The sequence below is a fragment of the Myxine glutinosa genome, chromosome 1 (assembly GCF_964187855.1).
Source record: "Myxine glutinosa chromosome 1, kmMyxGlut1.1, whole genome shotgun sequence".
Classification (NCBI taxonomy): Eukaryota; Metazoa; Chordata; class Myxini; order Myxiniformes; family Myxinidae; genus Myxine; species Myxine glutinosa.
Genome location: NC_136261.1, coordinates 263,989,681 through 264,010,781, shown reverse-complemented (window position 1 = coordinate 264,010,781; position 21,101 = coordinate 263,989,681). Strand labels below are relative to the sequence as shown.

At 42.9% G+C, this 21,101-nt stretch overlaps 1 protein-coding gene across 1 annotated transcript in view; it reads left to right on the top strand.

The window, feature by feature from the left end:
• LOC137436919 (uncharacterized) overlaps positions 1-21,101 on the top strand; it is a 114,731-nt gene that overhangs the window by 12,834 nt on the left and 80,796 nt on the right. The window contains exons 4-9 of the mRNA XM_068131154.2: positions 5,217-5,318; positions 10,858-10,935; positions 11,991-12,035; positions 13,567-13,620; positions 13,830-13,883; positions 14,236-14,289. Coding sequence (XP_067987255.2) covers positions 5,217-5,318; positions 10,858-10,935; positions 11,991-12,035; positions 13,567-13,620; positions 13,830-13,883; positions 14,236-14,289 — 387 coding nt within the window. The remainder of the gene's footprint in view (positions 1-5,216; positions 5,319-10,857; positions 10,936-11,990; positions 12,036-13,566; positions 13,621-13,829; positions 13,884-14,235; positions 14,290-21,101) is intronic.

Genomic DNA, 21,101 nt, shown 5'->3' with positions numbered 1-21,101 from the left:
GACGTGCAGCAATTGTTTTCCACTAATACAGAATGCAACAACCCTTATATACCCGATTGTGAAGCCAATCGTCAAATGTACCTGTCCTTACATTTTGTCACGCCACCTGTGATATAATCCTGTTATTGACTTCTTGCTGCGAAAGACAATCAGTGACATGGTTCTTTCAACAAAGACATCACCGAAGCGTAAAAGAAACTCACCAGATTGATATACTGAGTTTAGAAAGTAAACCCAAGTCAAGAAAAAAAAAATATTCCATATTAAATGCCAAGTCTGTATTAACACAAAGATCCAGAGTCATTGGAGAGCTAAACACATAGGGTGAGAAACCAGCGTACTGACATTGCAACAAAGGGAGATATGAGGTCAAACGGGCAACAACTGACAGAGCAAGAAGTCACACAGTTACAAAGCTCGACACTTACATCTGAAGTATCTTCGCCTGAGTTTGATTCCCAGCCTGGCAACTCTCGGATTGGTGCTTCACAGGCAGGGCAATGAAAATGATCGTGTTGTCCTTTGCATGGACATCAAGCTGGGGACCTGTCTGCAAGCATTTATATGATGAATGCTAAATATCCCATTGTGTCTTTCATCATTGAGTTGGCAAGTTATCACCAGTACCCTACCCAAATTCCAAATTCCTTCCCGAATATGCAGGGACACTGCATCAGCAGCACAGTCACTCTCCCAGCAATGATTGAGCCAGCAGACAAGTGCTGCACATGAAGGAATAAATAAGCATCACAAGGAGAGGGAAGATAACCATACGAGGGGCACGTAACCACAAAGATCAGCTAACACGAGGGGTAAATGCAGGCAGAAGAAAAAGTTACAGGTGGTTGGATGGAAAACTATTACTCATGCCAACTCCTCTCTCTGTAAGATTCCTGGTTTATCCCAATTCCAGCTGTCTTTGTCTTTATCCTCAAGATGTATATCCGTTAATAAATAATTGTCATGAGATCTGATGAAAATTTCATCACATTTCCATCAGATCTAATGAGAAATGAGAAACCTTTTTGGAAGGGAACCCATGAGTAATCTACCATACAAATAAATATCTGAAAAATCTACCTCTATAGTATGTTGTCATTCTCTTTATCATTACCTACGCCACCAAAGGTGGGTGGAGGTTATGTTTTCACCCCTGTCTGTCTGTCGGTCTGTTTGTTTGGTCGTCTGTCTGTCTGTCTGTGAACAAGATATATCAAAGTAGTGGACGGATTCGGACGAAATTTGGCAGAGAGGTAGTGTATGTGACACGGACGAAATGATTACATTTTGGTGAAGATCCGGATTCGGATCCGGCTCGTATATATTTTTAAAGTGATTCTTCACCTTTGGGAGATGGGGCCAAAAATGATATATAGCAGGATATCTCAAAAAATTGTGGATGGATTTGGGAGAAACTTCGTGGACAGGTTGTGTGTGTGTGACAAGTACGAATCAATTCGATTTTGGTGAAGATCTGAATATGAATTCGGATACGAGAATTATTTAATTTTGAAGTGATGCTTCACCATTGAGAGATCGGGCTAAAACCGACATTTAGCATGATATTTCAAATAGTTGTGGTCGAGTTATTACTAAACATTTGGTGGACGAGTTGGTTAGGTGACAATAACAAGCCGATTAGATTTTGGTTCAGGTCCGAATCCAGATCCGGCCTATCAGTGGGATGGAAACCATAAACTGTTCAACCTGGCGGAGGTATGCGCTCTACCCAGTGCCGTTGTAGTCTTAAATACTGTGTTGTTATCATATTTTCATGTAATCTTCATTAATATAAATATAATATTTAGTGTAATCCTTTCTCATAAGACGTGTTAGTCTTGATATTATGCTGCGGTACTTTCTTTATGCTGAACCGTCTCTCTTTTTTTTATATCTATCTTTTATATTTATATGTTTATATCTTTTTTTTCATTAAGGAGAATAACAAAAAAAAACATAATTTATTTTCTATAAAAGGGTCACAGAAAGTCAACACAATATATTTTCGATAATAAGGTGTCAAAAACACAACACAAATCGAAAGCTATACTTCCCAACAAATCACTTTGTTTGCGAAGTACATAGAAGGGATCATTTGTTCTGAAAACATTATTTTCAGAATCTTAAAATAACATGCTAAAAAGTGGATCAAGCGGATCATAGCAAAATCCATCTTTCATATTGTGGGGATACTTTATAATTAACTATTAGAACCAATTATAATTTTTTTTTTTTTGTATACAGGATCGAGGCTCGTGAAAGAGCTAACATTTATCACACAAAAAAAATCAAACAGACACACAAAGTATATAATAAGGGGAGTGGTAGACAAGATGGGGAGAGAAGGGGAAGCACAAAAACACAACATTTGAGAGTAGGGACATCGGGAGATCTGTGGGAAGGAGAGGGATTGGGGGGATGAGGTGTGGAAAGGAGGGGGGGGGGGAGGGGTGGGAGAAGTATAATACACAAGGACACTGCAAGGACTTCCAGGAAGGAAGTTGGTATTTCAAAAAAGTGAATCTGGGGTGAAATTAGCGGGGGTAGAAAAGATCATGGTTTTTGGATGGGGGAAGATAAGAGATGGTGGTGAACAGCTGTTTTAAAGACGTGGAGGGAGGAATGGGATTGAAGAGAGTGAGGGAGTTTGTTCCAGAGGTGGGAGAAAAGAGGAATGAAGAAGTGAAGGTGAGCAGAGTCTCGATTTTGGCAGTTTAAACACAAGAGGGTTGCAGGCAGATCTTGGGCGACCTGTAGGAATATTTGGGGGACAGAGCCCAAAGAGAGCTTGGGGAGCAAGGCCAGAGAGGAGTCGGTAGAAGACAGAAAGACCACCAACCTGCCTGCTGTGAGTAAGTGAAAGGCCCTCGGAGTTAGCTTCATTTCGCCGGAGATTCCAATGATTCTGAAAGCTTTGGTTTCAACAGCGTAAAGCTGAACCAGGTGGGAGGCAGGAGCACCGGCCCAGAGGGGAGAACAGTATTCCATTGAGCTGCAGATGAAAGCCTTGTATGTGGTGAGGAGCTCAGGTGTGCCAAGGAAGGACTTCGCACGACGAAGGATGCCCAGTCGGCGACTGGCTTTGGAGGCCAGATTTGAAATGTGGTTTTCCCAGGAAAGATCATGGCAGATAGTGAGACACAAAAGCTTGAGTGACAGAACTTCTTGGAGAGGATTATTCAGAAAGTGGATGGGAGGGTTGTCCATTCGGTCTTTTTGGAGAGACATCGTAAGAGTGTGAGATTTGTCAGGATTGAAAGACATGTTCCACTAGTTTGACCAGTCTGTGATTTTGTCTACGTCTGCAGAGAGTGAGGTGGCTGCAGACTGCCGATCTGAGGGATGAGGAATGGAGCGGCAGAGAGTGGGGTCATCAACAAAGAGATAGAGAGGATTTTCAAGCGATTCAGAGAGATCATTGATGAAGACCAGAAAAAGCACAGGACCGAGAACACTGCATTGGGGAACTCCAGCCTGAACAGGAAGGGGAGATGAAAGAAATCCATTCAGGGCCACACGTTGACTACGACTAGAGAGGAAGTCCGCAAGCTGGACAAGCTGCTTCTGCTGTCTCAACAATGGATGGAGGTCCTCAATGCCAAACAGGAAATAATCCTCTCCAAGAAGTTCTGTCACTCAAGCTTTTGGGTCTCACTATCTGCCATGAACTTTCCTGGGAAAACCACATTTCAAATCTGGCCTCCAAAGCCAGTCGCCGACTGGGCATCCTCCGTCGTGCGAAGTCCTTCCTTGGCACACCTGAGCTCCTCACCACATACAAGGCTTTCATCCGCAGCTCAATGGAATACTGTTCTCCCCTCTGGGCTGGTGCTCCTGCCTCACACCTAGCTCGTCTTCACACTTGTGGAACCAAAGATTTCAGAATCATTGGAATGTCCTGCGATGAAGCTAACTCCTTGGGCCTTTCACTCACTCACCGCAGGCAGGTTGGTGGTCTTTCTGTCTTCTACCGACTCCTATCTGACCTATCTCCTCCAGCTATATCTGTGCTCTGTCCCCCAAATATTCCTACAGGTCGCACAAGATCTGCCAGTCACCCTCTTCTGGTGAAATTGCCAAAATCAAGACTCTCTGCTCACTTTCACTCCTTCATTCCTCTCTACTCCCGCCTTTTTAACAAAGTCCCTCACTCTCTTCAATCCCACTCCTCCCTCCAGGTCTTTAAAACAGTTGTTCACTACCATCTCTTGTCTTCCCCCATCCAACACCTGGATCTCTTCTACCCCAGTTAATTCACCCCAGATGCACTTTTTTTTTTAAATCCCGACTTCTTCCTTTCCTGGAAGTTCCAGCATTGTCCATGTGTTTTATACCTTTCCCACCCCCTGCCCCTCCCCCGCCTTCCCAAGCCTCCTCCCGCCCCCCCCCCCGCCTTCCCATGCCTCCTCCACCCAAGCCCCTGCCCTTCCACGCATCTTCTGTTGTCCCTGTTCTCTGATGTTGTACTTGTGTGCTTCCCACTCTCTCCCCATGTTGTCTCCCGTTCCCTTTATTGAATGTTTTGTGTGTCCGTTTTTTTTTTTTTGTGATTGATGTTAGCTCTTACACGAGCCTCGATGTTGTATGCAAAAAAAATAAAAAAATTACCCTTTAGAATTACCCCATTAAAATTACCCTTTAGACTTACCCTTTAGAATTACCTTTTAGAATTACCCTTTAAAATTACCCTTTGGACTTATGCTTTAGAATTGAACACGGTGGGTTAGAAAGGTTCTTCTTGTTCATTTTTGACGGATGGAAGGAAGGACATAGCCAAATATTGAAGTGGCTTCACCGCTTAAAAATCTGATATTTCATTGTATTATCTGGAATATTGTAGCAATGATTCTCTGAATAAAAGATTGGTTAAGCAAAGGCTGAGGCTTTTAAGTGCTCTTTTTGAGACTTGTCCCTTTGTTTCATTACAGCACATTGAGGCCAATATTACTTTTCTGAATATTCCTTTTTGTCATACCAGCTTCAAACTGACCACATACATTTTACCCTTAAGTTAAGTAATAAATGTACAATGAGCATGAATTAGAAAATTCTTAAGATCAATAAAAATGACCACGATATGATCATATTGATCATTGCCATAATAAGGATTGTGATGATGAGGATCATGATGATAATGCATGATGTTTATTATATTGGTGTTGATGGAGATTATGATGCTGATGAATAAGGATGATGATGTATTGTGCATCCTGCAGGGTAATCCAGGTCCATCTGGCAATGACGGAATTCCAGGCATCCCAGGAAACCCAGGACCAGCAGGACAACCAGGACCTCCAGGTCCTGCAGGACTTGGTGGAGTAAGTTATGTTGTATTAATAATCTTTTAACTCCAAACAATGTTTGTATGAATGATAATTTTGAAGAGTACGACATTAGCAGTTTAAAAAAAACAGTTTATTTTCTGGATTAACCAAATAACCGATAGATAACCATAAAGAATATCCCTTCGCTAAAATTGAAAACAGTATTGTAATTAATTTGAACTCTGCGGATGCAATATAAGTGAAAAAGATTTTTCTCAAAATTAACTAAAATTTTGCGAGTGCTCTGATTGGTTGACATGCTAACATTATGACCTTGACACACTCATCCAATTAGAATCAAAGCACATGCCTTTCTTTACATGATAGCTAAAAGATGTACAATAACTGTTTTGGAAATGTTTTGTTAAAACTGAAACTTTTATTTTTCTGGTCTTTTTGCTCATGAGCTGTTTGGACTCAGATATCAGAATATATATTTTCTTGGCCTAATGCCATAATATTTGTAATATTCAGTTATATTGCACTTGCAAGACCTTTTCAGACGTGCAACCATGAAACTGTCACAAACCAGTGTACAGCTAATAAGTAGGGGCCCTTAATCTTCAAATATAGCTTGGTTGTGCACTTTTATCTAAAGTTTCAAGGTTTTGCGTGGAGTTGACTTAGGTCATAACATTTCTACTTCCACCGGGAGACAAGCTCAGTTCTCACCCGTATCCAAGATGGTGGCCAAATCCAATATGACACCTCATCGCAGCTGCTCGGGTGTGGGAAGAAAACGGCATGGGCTGCCTGGAACCTCATGCCAGAGTTGACAGAGACCTTGCTGGCACTCACTGAAGATCCAGAGTCTTTTACCCCTGAGTCAGAGCACATGAAGCGTCTTCAGCGTTTCACTGTGCTCATGTTCCGTAAGATCTGTGGTGCTGCTTCCGTCAATGAAGCGCGCCGAGTGTTATTCACCCATGATCTCAAAACCCTTGAATCCATTCCTCCTACCCATGCATCTCTTTTTGAACATATTAAGGGGTGCATCCTGCAGGCATGCTTCTATTGGAAGCAAGCCATTGAATGCCAGCAGAATGTCCCAGACTTCTCCAAATGGGGCTGGGAATTTGATGAGAAGGAGAAGCAGTGGATACCGTTCTGGACCGTTTTGACAGATGCCAGTAGCGCCTGCAATCTCATCTTGCACTGTGGCTGCCGGAAAGCTTGCCGCAGCACGTGCAAATGCTGCAGGCCAGGTCTCTGCTGCACAGTGCTCTGTACGTGCGAGGGTGGCTGCTTAAATAATGACTGTGACCAAGCCCAGTGATGAAAGGTTAGGCACTTCCATTTGTTGTGTACCTCATGAGATTAGAAACCAGGAATTTTCAGCTTCTTCTGCTCCGCGTTTCACTATAATTGAGGAATATTCTTGATGTCGTCCATTCCAAGTGGTTAAGAAGACATATGAATGTAGATATGTGAATAAGAATGTTGGGTCATCAAATCTAAATTGAGTTATCTGATACTATGAAGTTCAATAAAAGGCATGCATACGACAATGACATTTGTTTCATGACTAGAAATTTATTTGTGATTGTGATTTGTGATAAGGTAAATACCAACCTTGACCTTGACACATGACTTTGACCTCAAATCGCCAAAATGACCTCAAGAACAGACTCGTCACACTCAAAAACCCCTGTTTAGATGTTTTATTTGAGATTCTCCCAATTTTGTCCATGAGTTATGTTGAGGCCTTTGCCACGTTGCAGCCATATTGGATAGGGTGACAATTGAGCTCGTCTCCCGGTGGAATTTGAAATCATATCATTTGAAAACCTCAAATTTGAAAACCTCTAACCTGGTATTTGAAAACCTCAAAACTTTAAATAAAAGTGCACAATTTTTTTGATTAAGGGCCGTTACTATAAAGGCAAATGCCAAAACCAAACTGTCACAACCAAAGGTAAATCTGCAGATAGAGCGAGACAGTCTATCGTAACCTCCCAGGTTAGATATTTCAGAAAGATTCTCCAATATCCTTCTTTGTTTGAGTTAAACTCGTCTTGTTATGCTTCACAAGTGTTCTGGGATTTGATTTTCATGTTTGGTTTATTTTGTTTTCTTGGTTTATTATATAAATATCCTACTCTGCTGATTATTTTTTACCTCGTGCGCATGAAGTGAAGAGTGGAGTTAAGCAATTGGTTCACTCCGTTTGTCTGTCCAAAAACATCAGTTTTTGACCAAGGAACAACTTGATTTCAATTGAATGTTGTATTTTGAACGCGAATCGGAACATGAATCGGAAAAAAAAAACCTGTAGTTTAGCAGTGTTTGGCTCTGAATTTGTCCTGATCGCACATGCGCAGAAAGGAGTGAGATAATTATTTTACTCTGTCTGCCTGTCTGGCAATCAAGCAAAATTGAAAATCATTAAAACAGCAAACTTACTGTTTATGAGGACGTCATAAAGGACACAAACACCAGGCACAAATAACTAATGTAAAATATTAAATAAGGTGGTGTAAAAGACGCTGCATCAACAGCGGTAAAGTTTCGATTTTTCCCCTTTAAAATCTTTATTTTCTTTCAATTGAATTATACAGTATACTTGAACACAGTAGAACATAACACAAATCAGTTTATTGGCACTTTCAAAAACCTTTGTTTTGCAGTACTTGGACAAAATACTATGGCATTTTACATCATCTTGACCAATCAAATTTGCTGCTTGTTAATATTCATGTTACGCTGTAATGGGATTGAGTCTTTTGAAATTCAAAAATCTCATGTTATTTATGATGCTCTTATCCTTCCAATTTCAGTGACTTATGTTTTGTTCAAAGCGGTTGTTTGATTGTCATTGATTTCTTATTAATCAATGTTGTTTATTTTTAGAATCAACATTTTTAGCCATTTTGTTGAACAATCGTAATTTTGCATCAGATGCTACTACGGTGTAGAGTTGTAACTTGAGGTGGTGTAAAAAATAATGACAGGACAATTACATTGACACACCTGTGTAAAGTTTACATGATTAACAAGACATTCTGAGACAATAAAGAATAACTGTGTGGTTGCTTGCCTTATCTAACCACCTTAATATGGCAAATTGCATAACTATTTTACTTTTCCCCTCTCCATTCCATCATCAGACGCTGCACGACGTCATCGACGGGTGCCGAAGGGGGCCTCGACGATGACGCGTGCTGAAAGGGCATAATCATTTTTCACTCCGTTTGTTTTCTTTCTTCCATTTTTTCTTTCTATTTTTTTTTTTTTGTCCGGGCGATATCTCAGCCATCCTTTGAGCGAAGAAGCTGAAATTTGGGCACAACTGTGAAGTGCTTATTTTATTATTAACGATATTGAATTTTTTGGGGATTCATCACTTAATTGATTAATTCCTTCATTATTATCGATTGATTAATTAATTTTTCATCTGGGCAATATCTCAGGCACCTTTTGAGCTATGAAGTTGATATTTGGACACAATAGTGACCAAGTTATTTGGCTATAAAGGATATTTCTGATTTACTGACTAATCAAATTAATCGATAAATTATTTAATTTTTCGATTTATCATTCCATTAATTTTTTTAAGGTTATAGATTCGGATGAAACGGTGGTTGTTTAGGTATGTTATTAGGCAATTGATTAAGAAATTAATTCTTTCAATAATTGATTTCTTAATCAATTGGCTAATAAGGTGCCACGGCAATGTCGCGCCTGTTGGAGGATGTTTTATATGGTGCAAGTTATGGTGCAGTGTACTTTGAATGTCGCTCTACTTGTAGTTTGCAGGTTTTATTGTCAGAGGGGAAACAAGTTATTATGCACAAAAATATTCTGGACTCCCTCATTCTCCCAGGCATTTATTCCATTAGTCTTTCAATGAATCACTTCAAAGGAAATCAAATTCTTCTGACTGGCCTCCAAACCACTTTTTCCTTAGTGTATGTCAATTATTCTCCATCTACAAATTGGTTGCCAAGGAGTTGAGATGAGAGAAATCGGACCATTTTAACTATAAGCCAATAAAAGTATTTTTTCATCGCAGGAATTGATCAATTGAAAAGCAAATGAATATGCGCTTTGAGCTTAAGGCTAGCTTGAAGAAGTATAGCATATTGGAACAGGACAGGCCTTGTCTAAAGGGACTATACTAGGTCTCACCAGATATTAACTCCACATGATGCCGGAGCGTGTGATGCAATTGCACATGTGTGAGAAGGTCACGTTGTGGGAAAATTACGTTTATTAATTTTAACTGCGCACCAATAATATTTTGACGCACTTTTATCCCCCAAAATTACAGAATGCTGGCAGGTTTGTTTGTCTGCACCAATAGTCTGTCTACACAATAGATAGTGACAGCGTTAATTGGGGTAATAACAGGACAACTTATTCTTACATTAATTAGAGATAACTATCCAACTAATTAATCTCTTTTTAGCCCTCAAGATGTTTTCGTCACACTGCCCCTCCTCTCTTCCCAGACTTGTTCCTAGTCTCGCCTCAACATGGGAGAGGGACATGACGAAAATATCTATTTACCAACAGAGTTCTACTCTATGCTAATTCCAGAACAATTAACATGTTGTAAGTGTAGTTACTGTGCCTATTCTATTTGTCAGGATCCTATCTCGTTTCACACATTCACCCTGATGCACAATATTTATCAATCTACACAATCAATCCTGAGAGCACTATTTGTGGTAATTATGGGATTACTTGTTACTTGGCAAAAATTAAAAAATTTTGGACAAGTATGTTGATCACTCCGGTTTGTGTGTTTGTGTGTGTGTGTGTGTGTGTGTGTGTGTGTGTGTGTGTTTGTCTGTCCGCTCACTTATACTTGCCTGCAGGTCACAATTTTAAGCGGATCTTCATGAAACTTCACTAAATGGTAGAGTTTGTGGTCCGACAAAATTATATTTATTTTTGAGGTCAAAAGGTCAACATAGGCCAAAGGTCAACCACTTTTTTCAAATTTCTAAAATCCTCAATTTACATCTGATTAACTTTAAATTTGAATAAGATTTGCATATCAGTTCACAGAATTCAACCAACAATTCTTTTTGAGGTCAAAATGATGCTCTACTGAGTGCCATTCCACTTTGTTCTCTTTTGCCAAGTATTGCTCTATGAGTGATTTTTCATTATAACGTTAATTGTGAGGTAGCTAACCAATGTCCTTTCCTTTCATATGCAGCTCATGGCTGCTGGTAGCATTTGTGGGGTAGTGCAGCTGTAACTAATTAATTAATTAATCAACTTTTACCCCTTAAGCCATTTTCGTCACAATATTGAACACAAACTTTTGGCGGATTATTAACATTCTTTGAGCAAAATCCTTTAACCTTACCTCATACATCTTTCAGAGGAAGCCTTTTGAACTCCAGGAATAATAATACCTTTAATATTGATATTTGCGTCCCATGTGGATTAAAAGGATTAAAGTGCTTTTCATGCTCACGGATGTCACAACACAAATTTCATGCAGAATAATAATACATATTTTTAAAAATTGACTTTTCATTTGTTTTTCATTGTATTCCTAAGCATTTTTGTTTTTCAGAACTTTGCGGCTCAACTGTCGGGTGGGTTTGATGAGAAGGCTGGTGGTGCGAATTTAGGAACACTGCAGGGCCCCATGGTGAGAATTATGCCTCCATCATGTATTATGTTTGTCCTCATTATTGTCAACCCAAATGATGCTTGCAGGTAATAATGTGATTTATATATCCCTTTATTTTGATGACAAGATGGAAATGTGAGAAATCCATAACTTGACATTATCACATCAGCTTTCAGGGTACCGTAAAATGGGGGTGAACAGGGACAGAAAGGTGAATAGGGACACAAACTGAAAAAAGTTCGGAAATTTTTTCGCTGAAAATTGATAACCATACTGATTTGTTGATATTTGGGTTGAAAGTGTTCTCTTGTTTTAAAAAAAAGCAACTTATAGTCCCTATTAACCCCATATATGGGTTAAATAGGAATAAATAGGATTTTTATGGCTGTGCCTATTCACCCCGTTCTACGGGTGAATAGAGACAGTCACTAATACAAAAAAAAATAATCAAGAAATAGGGACAGTTTGGAGAAACTTTTTATCCCATATTTTTTTTCATTGGCACCATGGTTTATATTATGGGTGCATATTATGTGCATCCATCTGAGCTTTCAATTTAGCAATAAGTTGGAAACTCAGGATTGTTTCGTGATTATTGTCTCTGTACACCTGTACTCTCTTGTACTCCAACTGACCCCCCCCCCCCCCATTCCACCCCAACCCACACTTCACCTCTGTTGATCCTCTGTCAGTTTGTGCACCTGCTGGCCTCTGTCATTTTGCTCCTCCATTAGACTACATTTCTGTGAATGAAATTAAATAATTTGTTCAGAAAGTGAAATTTGACCAAATAAACCAGAAAAAGCATCCATTTTCAAGATAAATAGATGACATTAACAGGCCAACTATGATAAGAATGTTGAGAGCAGCATGAGTTATAATGTAAAATTAAAAGGTGTGACTTTTTGACTCTTACCTTCCAGATCCCCTTTGTCATTGAGAATATTACAATAATCCCAGGTGGCAGCAACTACCATTCAGTCATATATTCCTATAATAGATAATATTTGTTTTGTATTTTTATGTACTTTTTCATTCCATGCATGTTGATAAGTTGGTTTTCTGTTTATTAGGGTCCAATGGGACCAAGAGGACCACCTGGGCCTTCAGGATCTCCTGTAAGTAACTACGTTAAACAGTTTTACACCCACCACAGTAGTCATACAATGACTTTTCAATTATCTTTTATCAGAAAAAGGTTGCATCATTTAAAGATCTTTATGTGATATGAGGATCTGTATTCCTCCAGCACTACAATTTGAAACTGAAGATTACACATGGAATATAATGACACACTTTATCTCACCAATTATCACTGGTCAACAAAATTTTAAAAGTTTTATGGTTCTAGTATATTTTGAGGTGATTCTAACCAGCATGAACCTGCATATTTCGATTATGATATCCAATGTTCACTAGCACATCCAGTTTTTGAGAACCAGTATACCATAGGAATATCAGCCGCAGCTGAAATTCGTCTTGTACTCACTAATCAGGACTTTGTAACGAGACTATCTGAGCTGGAAAGCGTTGCTTGGGATAGCTTTGTGGCTCTTGCTAACAATTACATTGGAAATTTTCGAGCACCAAATTATGAATGAGCTTGTGGACAAGATGTTGAAGAGTTACCGGGCGCTCGGTGCTCGAATGTCACTCAAGATACTTTTCTTCCATTCTCATCTGGACTTCTTTCCACAAAATCTTGGCGATGTCAGTGATGAACATGGAGAAGGTTTCACCAGGAAATTGCCATCATGGAGACTCAATATCAAGGCCGATTCAATCCAAACATGATGGGCGACTACTGTTGGACTTTACAGCGTGAAAGTGATTGCTCCTACAAACGCAAAAGTAAAGTTCAGAAAAACTTTTTATGTGATGTAAATAAAAACTTAAAGTTAATATTATTTTTGGAGATTTACATTTTTTTATGTGATATAAATAAAAACTTAAAGTTCATATTATTTTTTGATATTTTATAAAGTTCATATTATTTTTTGTGATATTTTATAAAGTTCATATTATTTTGGAGATTTATATTTTTTATGTGATGTAAATAAAAACTTAAAGTTCATATTATTTTTGGAGATTTACATTTTTTTATGTGATGTAAATAAAAACGTAAAGTTCATATTATTTTTTGTGATATTTTATAAAGTTCATATTATTTTTGGAGATTTACATTTTTCATGTGATGTAAATAAAAACTTAAAGTTCATATTATTTTTGGAGATTTACATTTTTTTATGTGATGTAAATAAAAACTTAAAGTTCATATTATTTTTTGTGATATTCTATAAAGTTTATTTTTTTTTTGGAGATTTACATTTTTTTATGTGATGTAAATAAAAACTTTAAGTTCATATTATTTTTTGTGACAATAAATAGACTTGTTGAGACTTAATCAAGAAATTCGCATGCTCTAAAGATTTTTTCCACACTTATGATGTACTACGTCAAGGTTACGTGATAGCGAAATTTTAAGGTCAGATTCGGATTCGTGGGCACCAAATTAGTTAGAAACAATTGAAAATAAGTCAGAACCAATTTGGCTGTTGACCAGTGTTATTAATGTTCTATAAATGTACATGAAAATTTTCCTTTCTGCCCTCACTTTTTTATGATGATGTATCCTGCCTGCACTTGTAGGGCCCACAAGGATTTCAAGGAGCTCCTGGGGAGCCTGGAGAAGTTGGTTCTACTGTAAGTGATCTGAGGTCATTTCCTATTTAGTCTTCACTCTTGATCTCCTGATCCCAGAAATTGTCCTGTGATTGTGGATGCATTGAGATGTTTGCTTAATGCAATGTCTGTGAGACATCACTGCATTGTGGATTTATATCTGCGATTGTGGTTAGCCTCTTTCCACTGAGATACATTCCTGTATACTTGATTATTTTGTCTTTATTTAGGGACCCCTCGGATCACGTGGACCTTCAGGACCTTCAGGAAAGCCTGGGGATGATGTAAGTAAAATATCACTCAATGGTCAGCATTGACCATTTTCCGCTCTAGCAGGGAACATGGCCTTAAAGTGCCTGTTGTTGTTGGTGGTTAGCATTGACCATGTGAGAGAAGCTCTCGGTACAGAAGACCTAGTTTTGCTTGATCTCACATAACAGTTACCATGACTGTAAGAAGCTCATTGTCGCTCACTCTTTGTGATATGATGCCCATGGCAACGTGCAGAACAATTTTTTAAACATCAAATGTCATGGTGTTCTTCAGCTTACGTGGTATAGATTTCTTGATTCTGTATGGTATGATATGCTGATATGCATGTTGTCTCAAATTGTATCTATCCTGTTATGATTATAGGGTGAAGCAGGAAAGCATGGAAAAGCTGGGCAACGTGGACCACCAGGACCCCAGGTGAGCTATTCTTATTAAAGGATTCCTTCGGAAAGAAGCACATTACAAGAACGTAAACTTTACTTTTGAGGTCATTTGGAAGGTGAACCATTTTATAATCGGTTACAAACAATCACAATTGGGCATTGTGTCCACTACAACTCTCTGACAAATAAATAACTTTAGATAAAAAACAAAGCCCCATATCTCCATTAGTGATTTTTTTTTTGTGTGTACAAGATTGAGGCTCGTGTAAAAGCTAACATTAATAACATAAAAACAAACTGACATAAGATAAAGGGAGCGGGAGACAAGATGGGGAGAGAGAGGGAAGCACACAAGTACAACAGTAGAGGACAGGGACATCGGGAGATCTGTGGGAGGGAGAGGGCTTGGGAGGACAGGGCATGGGAAGGGGGGGGGGGGGGGGGGAAAGAACATATGGACACTGCTAGGACTTCTAGGAAAGAAGTCGGTATTTCAAAAAAGTGGATCTGGGTTGAATTAATGGGGGTAGAAAAGATCTAGATCAAAGATCAAGTCGATGGGGGAAGATAAGAGATGGTGGTGAACAGCTGTTTTAAAGACCTGGAGGGAGGAGTGGGATTGAAGAGAGTGAGGGACTTTGTTCCAGAGGCGGGAGAAAAGAGGAATGAAAGAGTGAAGGTGAGCAGAGAGTCTTGATTTTAGCAGTTTCACCATAAGAGGGTTGCTGGCAGATCTTATGTGACCTGTTGGAATATTTGGGGGACAGAGCACAGACCGAGCTGGGGGAGCAAGGCCGGAGAGGAGTAAGTAGAAGACAGAAAGACCACCAACCTGCCTGTGGTAAGTGAGTGAAAGGCCCTCAGAGTTGGCTTTATCGCCGGAGATTCCAATGATTCTGAAAGCTTTGGTTTCAACAGCGTGAGGACGAGCTAGGTGTGAGGCACCACTGCCAATCCCCGCTGGACCCTCCATTGCCTCCCAAAAACAACCATCCATCCTCAAGCCATACCTGCCTGCAATATGCCCCGTGTAAGTGTGAACGTCGTCTGTCCTAATCGTTGTCCTGGGGTTAAGTGGCACCAGCCCAGAGGCGAGAACATTATTCCATTGAGCTGCGGATGAAAGCCTTGTATGTGGTGAGGAGCTCAGGTGTGCCAAGGAAAGACTTCGCACGACGGAGAATGCCCAGTCGGCGACTGGCTTTGGAGGCCAGATTGGAAATGTGTTTGTCCCAGGAAAGATCATGGCAGATAGTGAGACCCAAAAGCTTGAGTGACTGAACTTCTTGGAGAGGATTGTTCAGAAAGTAGATAGGAGGGTTGTCCAGTCGGTCTTTTCGGAGAGACATAGTTAGAGTGTGAGATTTGTCAGGATTGAAAGACATGTTCCACTTGTTTGACCAGTCTGTGATTTTGACCAGGTCTGCAGAGTGTGAGGAGGCTGCAGACTGCCGATCTGAGGGATGAGGTACGGAACGGCAGAGAGTGGAGGCATTAACAAAGAGATAGAGAGGATTTTCCAGAGAGTTGGAGAGATCATTGATGAAGACCAGAAAAAAGCACAGGGCCCAGAACACTGCCTTGGGGAACTCCAGCCTGAACAGGAAGAGGAGATGAGAGAAACCCATTCAGGGCCACACGTTGACTATGACTAGAGAGGAAGTCCGCAAGCCATGCGTGGAGATTTCTATGGATACCATAGGAGGAGAGTTTGGTGAGCAGAGCGGGGTGCCAGACCGTATTGAAGGCACGTGGTATGTCAAGGGAGACAGCTATGATTTCTTGTTTGACATTGAGGACCTCCATCCATTGTTGAGCCAAATTGTAAAAAACAAAAACGTTGTTGAGACAAAAAAAATTGAGAGTTGTTTGTCGAGACAAAAAAAGTGATGTAAAAGATTGAGTCTAACGTTAGGTCAACATTGACTTTTAGATAGTTTGAGGTTAGGAGATGTTAATTCGACTTGTGGATACTGATGGCATTCGGTCAACGCTCTGTTAGTCATCTGTAACTACCAACCACAGACCAAGGTCAGCTGATGATCAACGCAATGTTAGTCAAACGTTGGCTTTCCACATTGACCCAACATAGCTATGTCAGCTGCGATGCTATATATGTATGGGATGTAGTAAAATACAGGTATTTAGAAAGACTATGGGTGTATGAAACCTTTTGAAGAGATTGACTGCATACCCAGAACTGACTCATGAGCCCTTGTGGGACACTCAGTAGAACTGGCACAGGATAACAGCATAACAAATCATGTTTTTACTGAAGTCTACTGAAATTACATAGGCATGAAAATATCTATGTATAAAAGTCTAAACAAAGTATTAAAGGGGCCGGCCATATAAATTGGAAAGATCACTATTTCCTGGTGCAAAAATTGTAAAATTAACAGTTTTAATAAACTGCACTTCAAAGAAGGTAAAGAAAACTTTTGTAAGCCAAGAAAAAGAAACATGTCGAATTGGTTAAACTAGGGCATGCCCGTACTATATCTATATCTAAAATTATATCCCCCCCCTCTATTTACATGAAATGGTTTGGTCCAAAGCGAACGGCTTGCGAGTGGTGACAATCCCCCCCCTCTATTTACATGCAATGGTTTGGTCCAAAGCGAACGGCTTCCGGAGTTTGGTAAAGAAATCGCCATCGCGTGCACAAACGCGCAGGAAAGCGAATGAATCGCAAATTCGTTTTTATTAGTTGTAAAACATAGTTTAACGCCAACATAGTTTGCAAACGTGAAATAAATGAATACGCTCTCAAATGTGCCATCCGAGGCAGAGTGTGCCCGCCACGTTCGGCACACGCGATCGTTCGCTGCTCTCTGATTGGTTGAATCGTTTTTTGGACATAGCTCGGTAAGTAATTGTCCGATTAATATGAAACCTTGAAAAGGCACATCCTCGGGTCCCCAGCAATATACCTGGCAAGTTAAAAGTATATCGGACCCGTGGTTGTCGAGAAACAGCGGTCACAGACAAACGTACAGACAGAGATTACTGGAATTATAGATAGACTAGGGCATGCCCGTACTATATATATGCCCGTACTATATATCTATCTAAAATTATATCCCCCCCCCTCTATTTACATGAAATGGTTTGGTCCATTCGCAACGCCAAAGCGAACGGCGAACGGCTTGCGAGTACAGTGACAACCCCCCCCCCCCCTCTATTTACATGAAATGGTTTCGTCCATTCGCAACGACCACAGAACCCCCCCCTCTATTTACATGGAATGGTTTGGTCCATTCGCAACGCCGGCACACGCGATCGTTCGCTGCTCTCTGATTGGTTGAATCGTTTTTTGTACATAGCTCGGTAAGTAATTGTCCGATTAATATGAAACCTTGAAAAGGCACATCCTCGGGTCCCCAGCAATATACCTGGCAAGTGAAAAGTATATCGGACCCGTGGTTGTCGAGAAACAGCGGTCACAGACAGACAAACGTACAAACGTACAGACAGAGATTACTGGAATTATAGATAGACTAGGGCATTGCCCGTACTATATCTATATCTAAAATTATATCCCCCCCCTCTATTTACATGAAATGGTTTGGTCCAAAGCGAACGGCTTGCGAGTACGGTGACAATCCCCCCCCCTCTATTTACATGCAATGGTTTGGTCCAAAGCGAACGGCTTCCGGAGTTTGGTAAAGAAATCGCCATCGCGTGCACAAACGCGCAGGAAAGCGAATGAATCGCAAATTCGGTTTTATTAGTTTTAAAACATAGTTTAACGCCAACATAGTTTGCAAACGTGAAATAAATGAATACGCTCTCAAATGTGCCATCCGAGGCAGAGTGTGTCCTCCACGTTCGGCACACGCGATCGTTCGCTGCTCTCTGATTGGTTGAATCGTTTTTTGGACATAGCTCGGTAAGTAATTGTCCGATTAATATGAAACCTTGAAAAGGCACATCCTCGGGTCCCCAGCAATATACCTGGCAAGTTTCAAGTATATCGGACCGGTAGTTGTCGAGAAACAGCGGTCACAGACAAACAAACAAACGTACAGACGTACAGACAGACAGACAGAGATTACTGGAATTATAGATAGATTACACCATTGGGCCATCTGCAATGTGGTCGAATATGTACTTTTTTGAGAGTTAAAGAGACAAGCCTTACATTAACAAGAATACGAAATTCCTGGTACAGACATCACATCAAAGAACACATCCACAGTGCCTTTTGTACAGACATCAAAAGTTTTTTGAAACCAATCAAAACTGGCTTACACAGCAGTTTTTGACAAATTATATAATCAGGAGATGCACCAACTTGTGTGAGGTCTGTAATGTAAATTTGGTGTGATGTTATGAGGAGCATAAAAAGGTTATACAAACGAGATGTTCAAAATAGTGCAAGATTCACCAATCTTATTCTTTTTTTCAATATTTATGCTATTGTGGCGGACACAAAAGCCCACTGGCGTGGTGACATCATTCCGCGCACCAAGTGGGCGGTGGCCACGCACCAGGGGTAGGCGTGGCCTCATGATATACACCGGGCGCCCAGCCCGGGACAGTACAGTGTTACAGTGTAGTCTTACAATAAAGACGTTTATATGTTACCGCTTGTCCGCTTCCTCCTTGCTCACAAGCAGCGCGCGTAACGCCGCGCTTTACTGGTGACCCTCGACGTTGGATCTGCTGGAGCGATCCTTCCACACGCGACGCCATCGCCATGGCCGACTTCGTCAAACTTCCGGAATTTTGGGAGGCTCAGGCCGAAGTCTGGTTCGTCCAGGCCGAAGCCCAATTTCAGCTTCGGCGCCTCACCGGCGATGACACGCGCTATTGCCACGTCGTCGCCTCCCTCGGGCCCGGCACGGCCGCTCGAGTTGTGTCCGTCCTTCGCCACCCACCGAACGGCCACAAGTACGAGGCACTCAAGCGGCTACTCCTAGCCACGTTCGGCCTTACGGACGACGCACGGGCCGACCGCCTCCTGGATCTCCCCGAGCTCGGTGAGACGCGCCCGTCGGTCCGAATGGACCATATGCTGTCACTGTTGGGCGACGAAGCCCCCGGTTCGCTATTCCGGGCGCTTTTCCGGCGCCAACTTCCAGCGCAGGTCCGCCTCGCGTTGGCCGGGACCGAGCTAACGGAACCCCGAGCATTGGCGGCCGAGGCGGACAGGTACTTCGCCGCTTCGGACATGCGGGCGAGCGTCGGCGTGGCCGTCACGGCCCTCGACGCTGATGTTCAGCAGCATGTTCCACAGCATCAGCTTCTGCAGCACGCTGATGTTCAGCAGCATGCTGATACGCACCTCATGAACGCCGCCACGCCCCGCCCACCGCCGCGGCGAAAACCGCCACCGCGGGGAAACCCGCCAACTCCACCGGCCTGGCGGAGCCAGCCGCGCTCCTCCAGCTCCACCACCTGGTGCTGGTTCCATGCCAAGTTCGGCCACGAAGCTCGGCGGTGTCATCCGCCGTGCTCCTTCAACGGGTCGGGAAACGCCCGGGCCGGCGCTCAATAGTGGCGATGAGCGCCGGCCATTCGAACAGCCTGCTGTTCATAACGGACACCTTCTCCAGGCGCCGTTACCTGTGCGACACGGGAGCGCAGGTGAGTGTCATTCCCGCCGGCACGTCAGACAAGCACGCCGCGGGTGGGGGCCCCGCGCTGCTTGCCGCGAACGGGACGCCCATCCGTACATACGGAAAACGCTGCCTCTCTCTGCGGTTTGGAGGGCAGGTTTTCCGATGGACGTTCGTCACCGCCGACGTGCCCATGGCACTGCTTGGCGCGGACTTCCTGTGCGCTAATGGGCTCCTGGTCGACGTCAAGCGCAGACGGCTTGTCCAGGCCGAGACGTTCAGCTCGCTCGCTTGTGCGTTGCCCAGCTCAACGAGCGGCTTGCCAAGCGGCTTGCCGAACGATTCGGTTCCGGCCACGTTGGTCTGTACGCTTCCGGCAGCGGACGCATTCACCCGCCTCCTCGCCGGCTTCCCGGCCCTCACGCGGCCCACCTTCTCGGCGGGGGCCGTCAAGCACGGGGTGGCCCATCACATCCCCACCGTCGGGCCACCGGTCTACGCCCGGGCACGCCGCCTCGAGCCGACGAAGCTGGCGGTGGCAAAAGCGGAGTTCGCTACCCTGGAGCGACTCGGCATCGTTCGGCGCTCAGAGAGCGCTTGGGCGTCGCCGCTGCACATCGTGCCGAAGCCCGGCGGGGGATGGCGACCGTGCGGGGACTATCGCCGTCTCAATGACGCCACGACTCCCGACCGCTACCCCGTCCCCCACATTCAGGACTTTTCCGCCCGTTTGGCGGGCAGGTCCTTCTTCTCGAAGGTGGACCTCATACGCGGCTACCATCAGGTCCCCGTCAGGCCGGAGGACGTCCCGAAGACGGCGGTCATCACGCCATTCGGACTCTTCGAGTTCTTGCGCATGCCCTTCGGTCTGAAGAATGCGGCTCAGGCGTTCCAGCGACTGATGGACAGCGTCCTGCGCGACTTGGATTTTGTCTACGTTTACCTGGACGATATCCTCGTCGCCAGCGCGTCCCGCGAAGAGCACCTACGCCACCTCCGCACGCTCTTCGAACGCCTGGGCCAGCATGGCCTGATTGTGAACCCCGCAAAGTGCCGGTTCGGCGCCGCCACAATCGATTTTCTGGGGCACCGTGTCACCAGGCACGGAGCCGTCCCCCTACAGGCCAAGGTGGAGGCGGTGAAGGGGTTTCCGCGCCCCCGCACGATCAGAGGGCTGCAGGAGTTCCTGGGCATGGTGAACTTTTACCATCGGTTCCTGCCCCGTATCGCCCAGCTCCTGCGCCCCCTGCACGAAGCTCTCCGAGGTAAGCCGGGCAAAGGC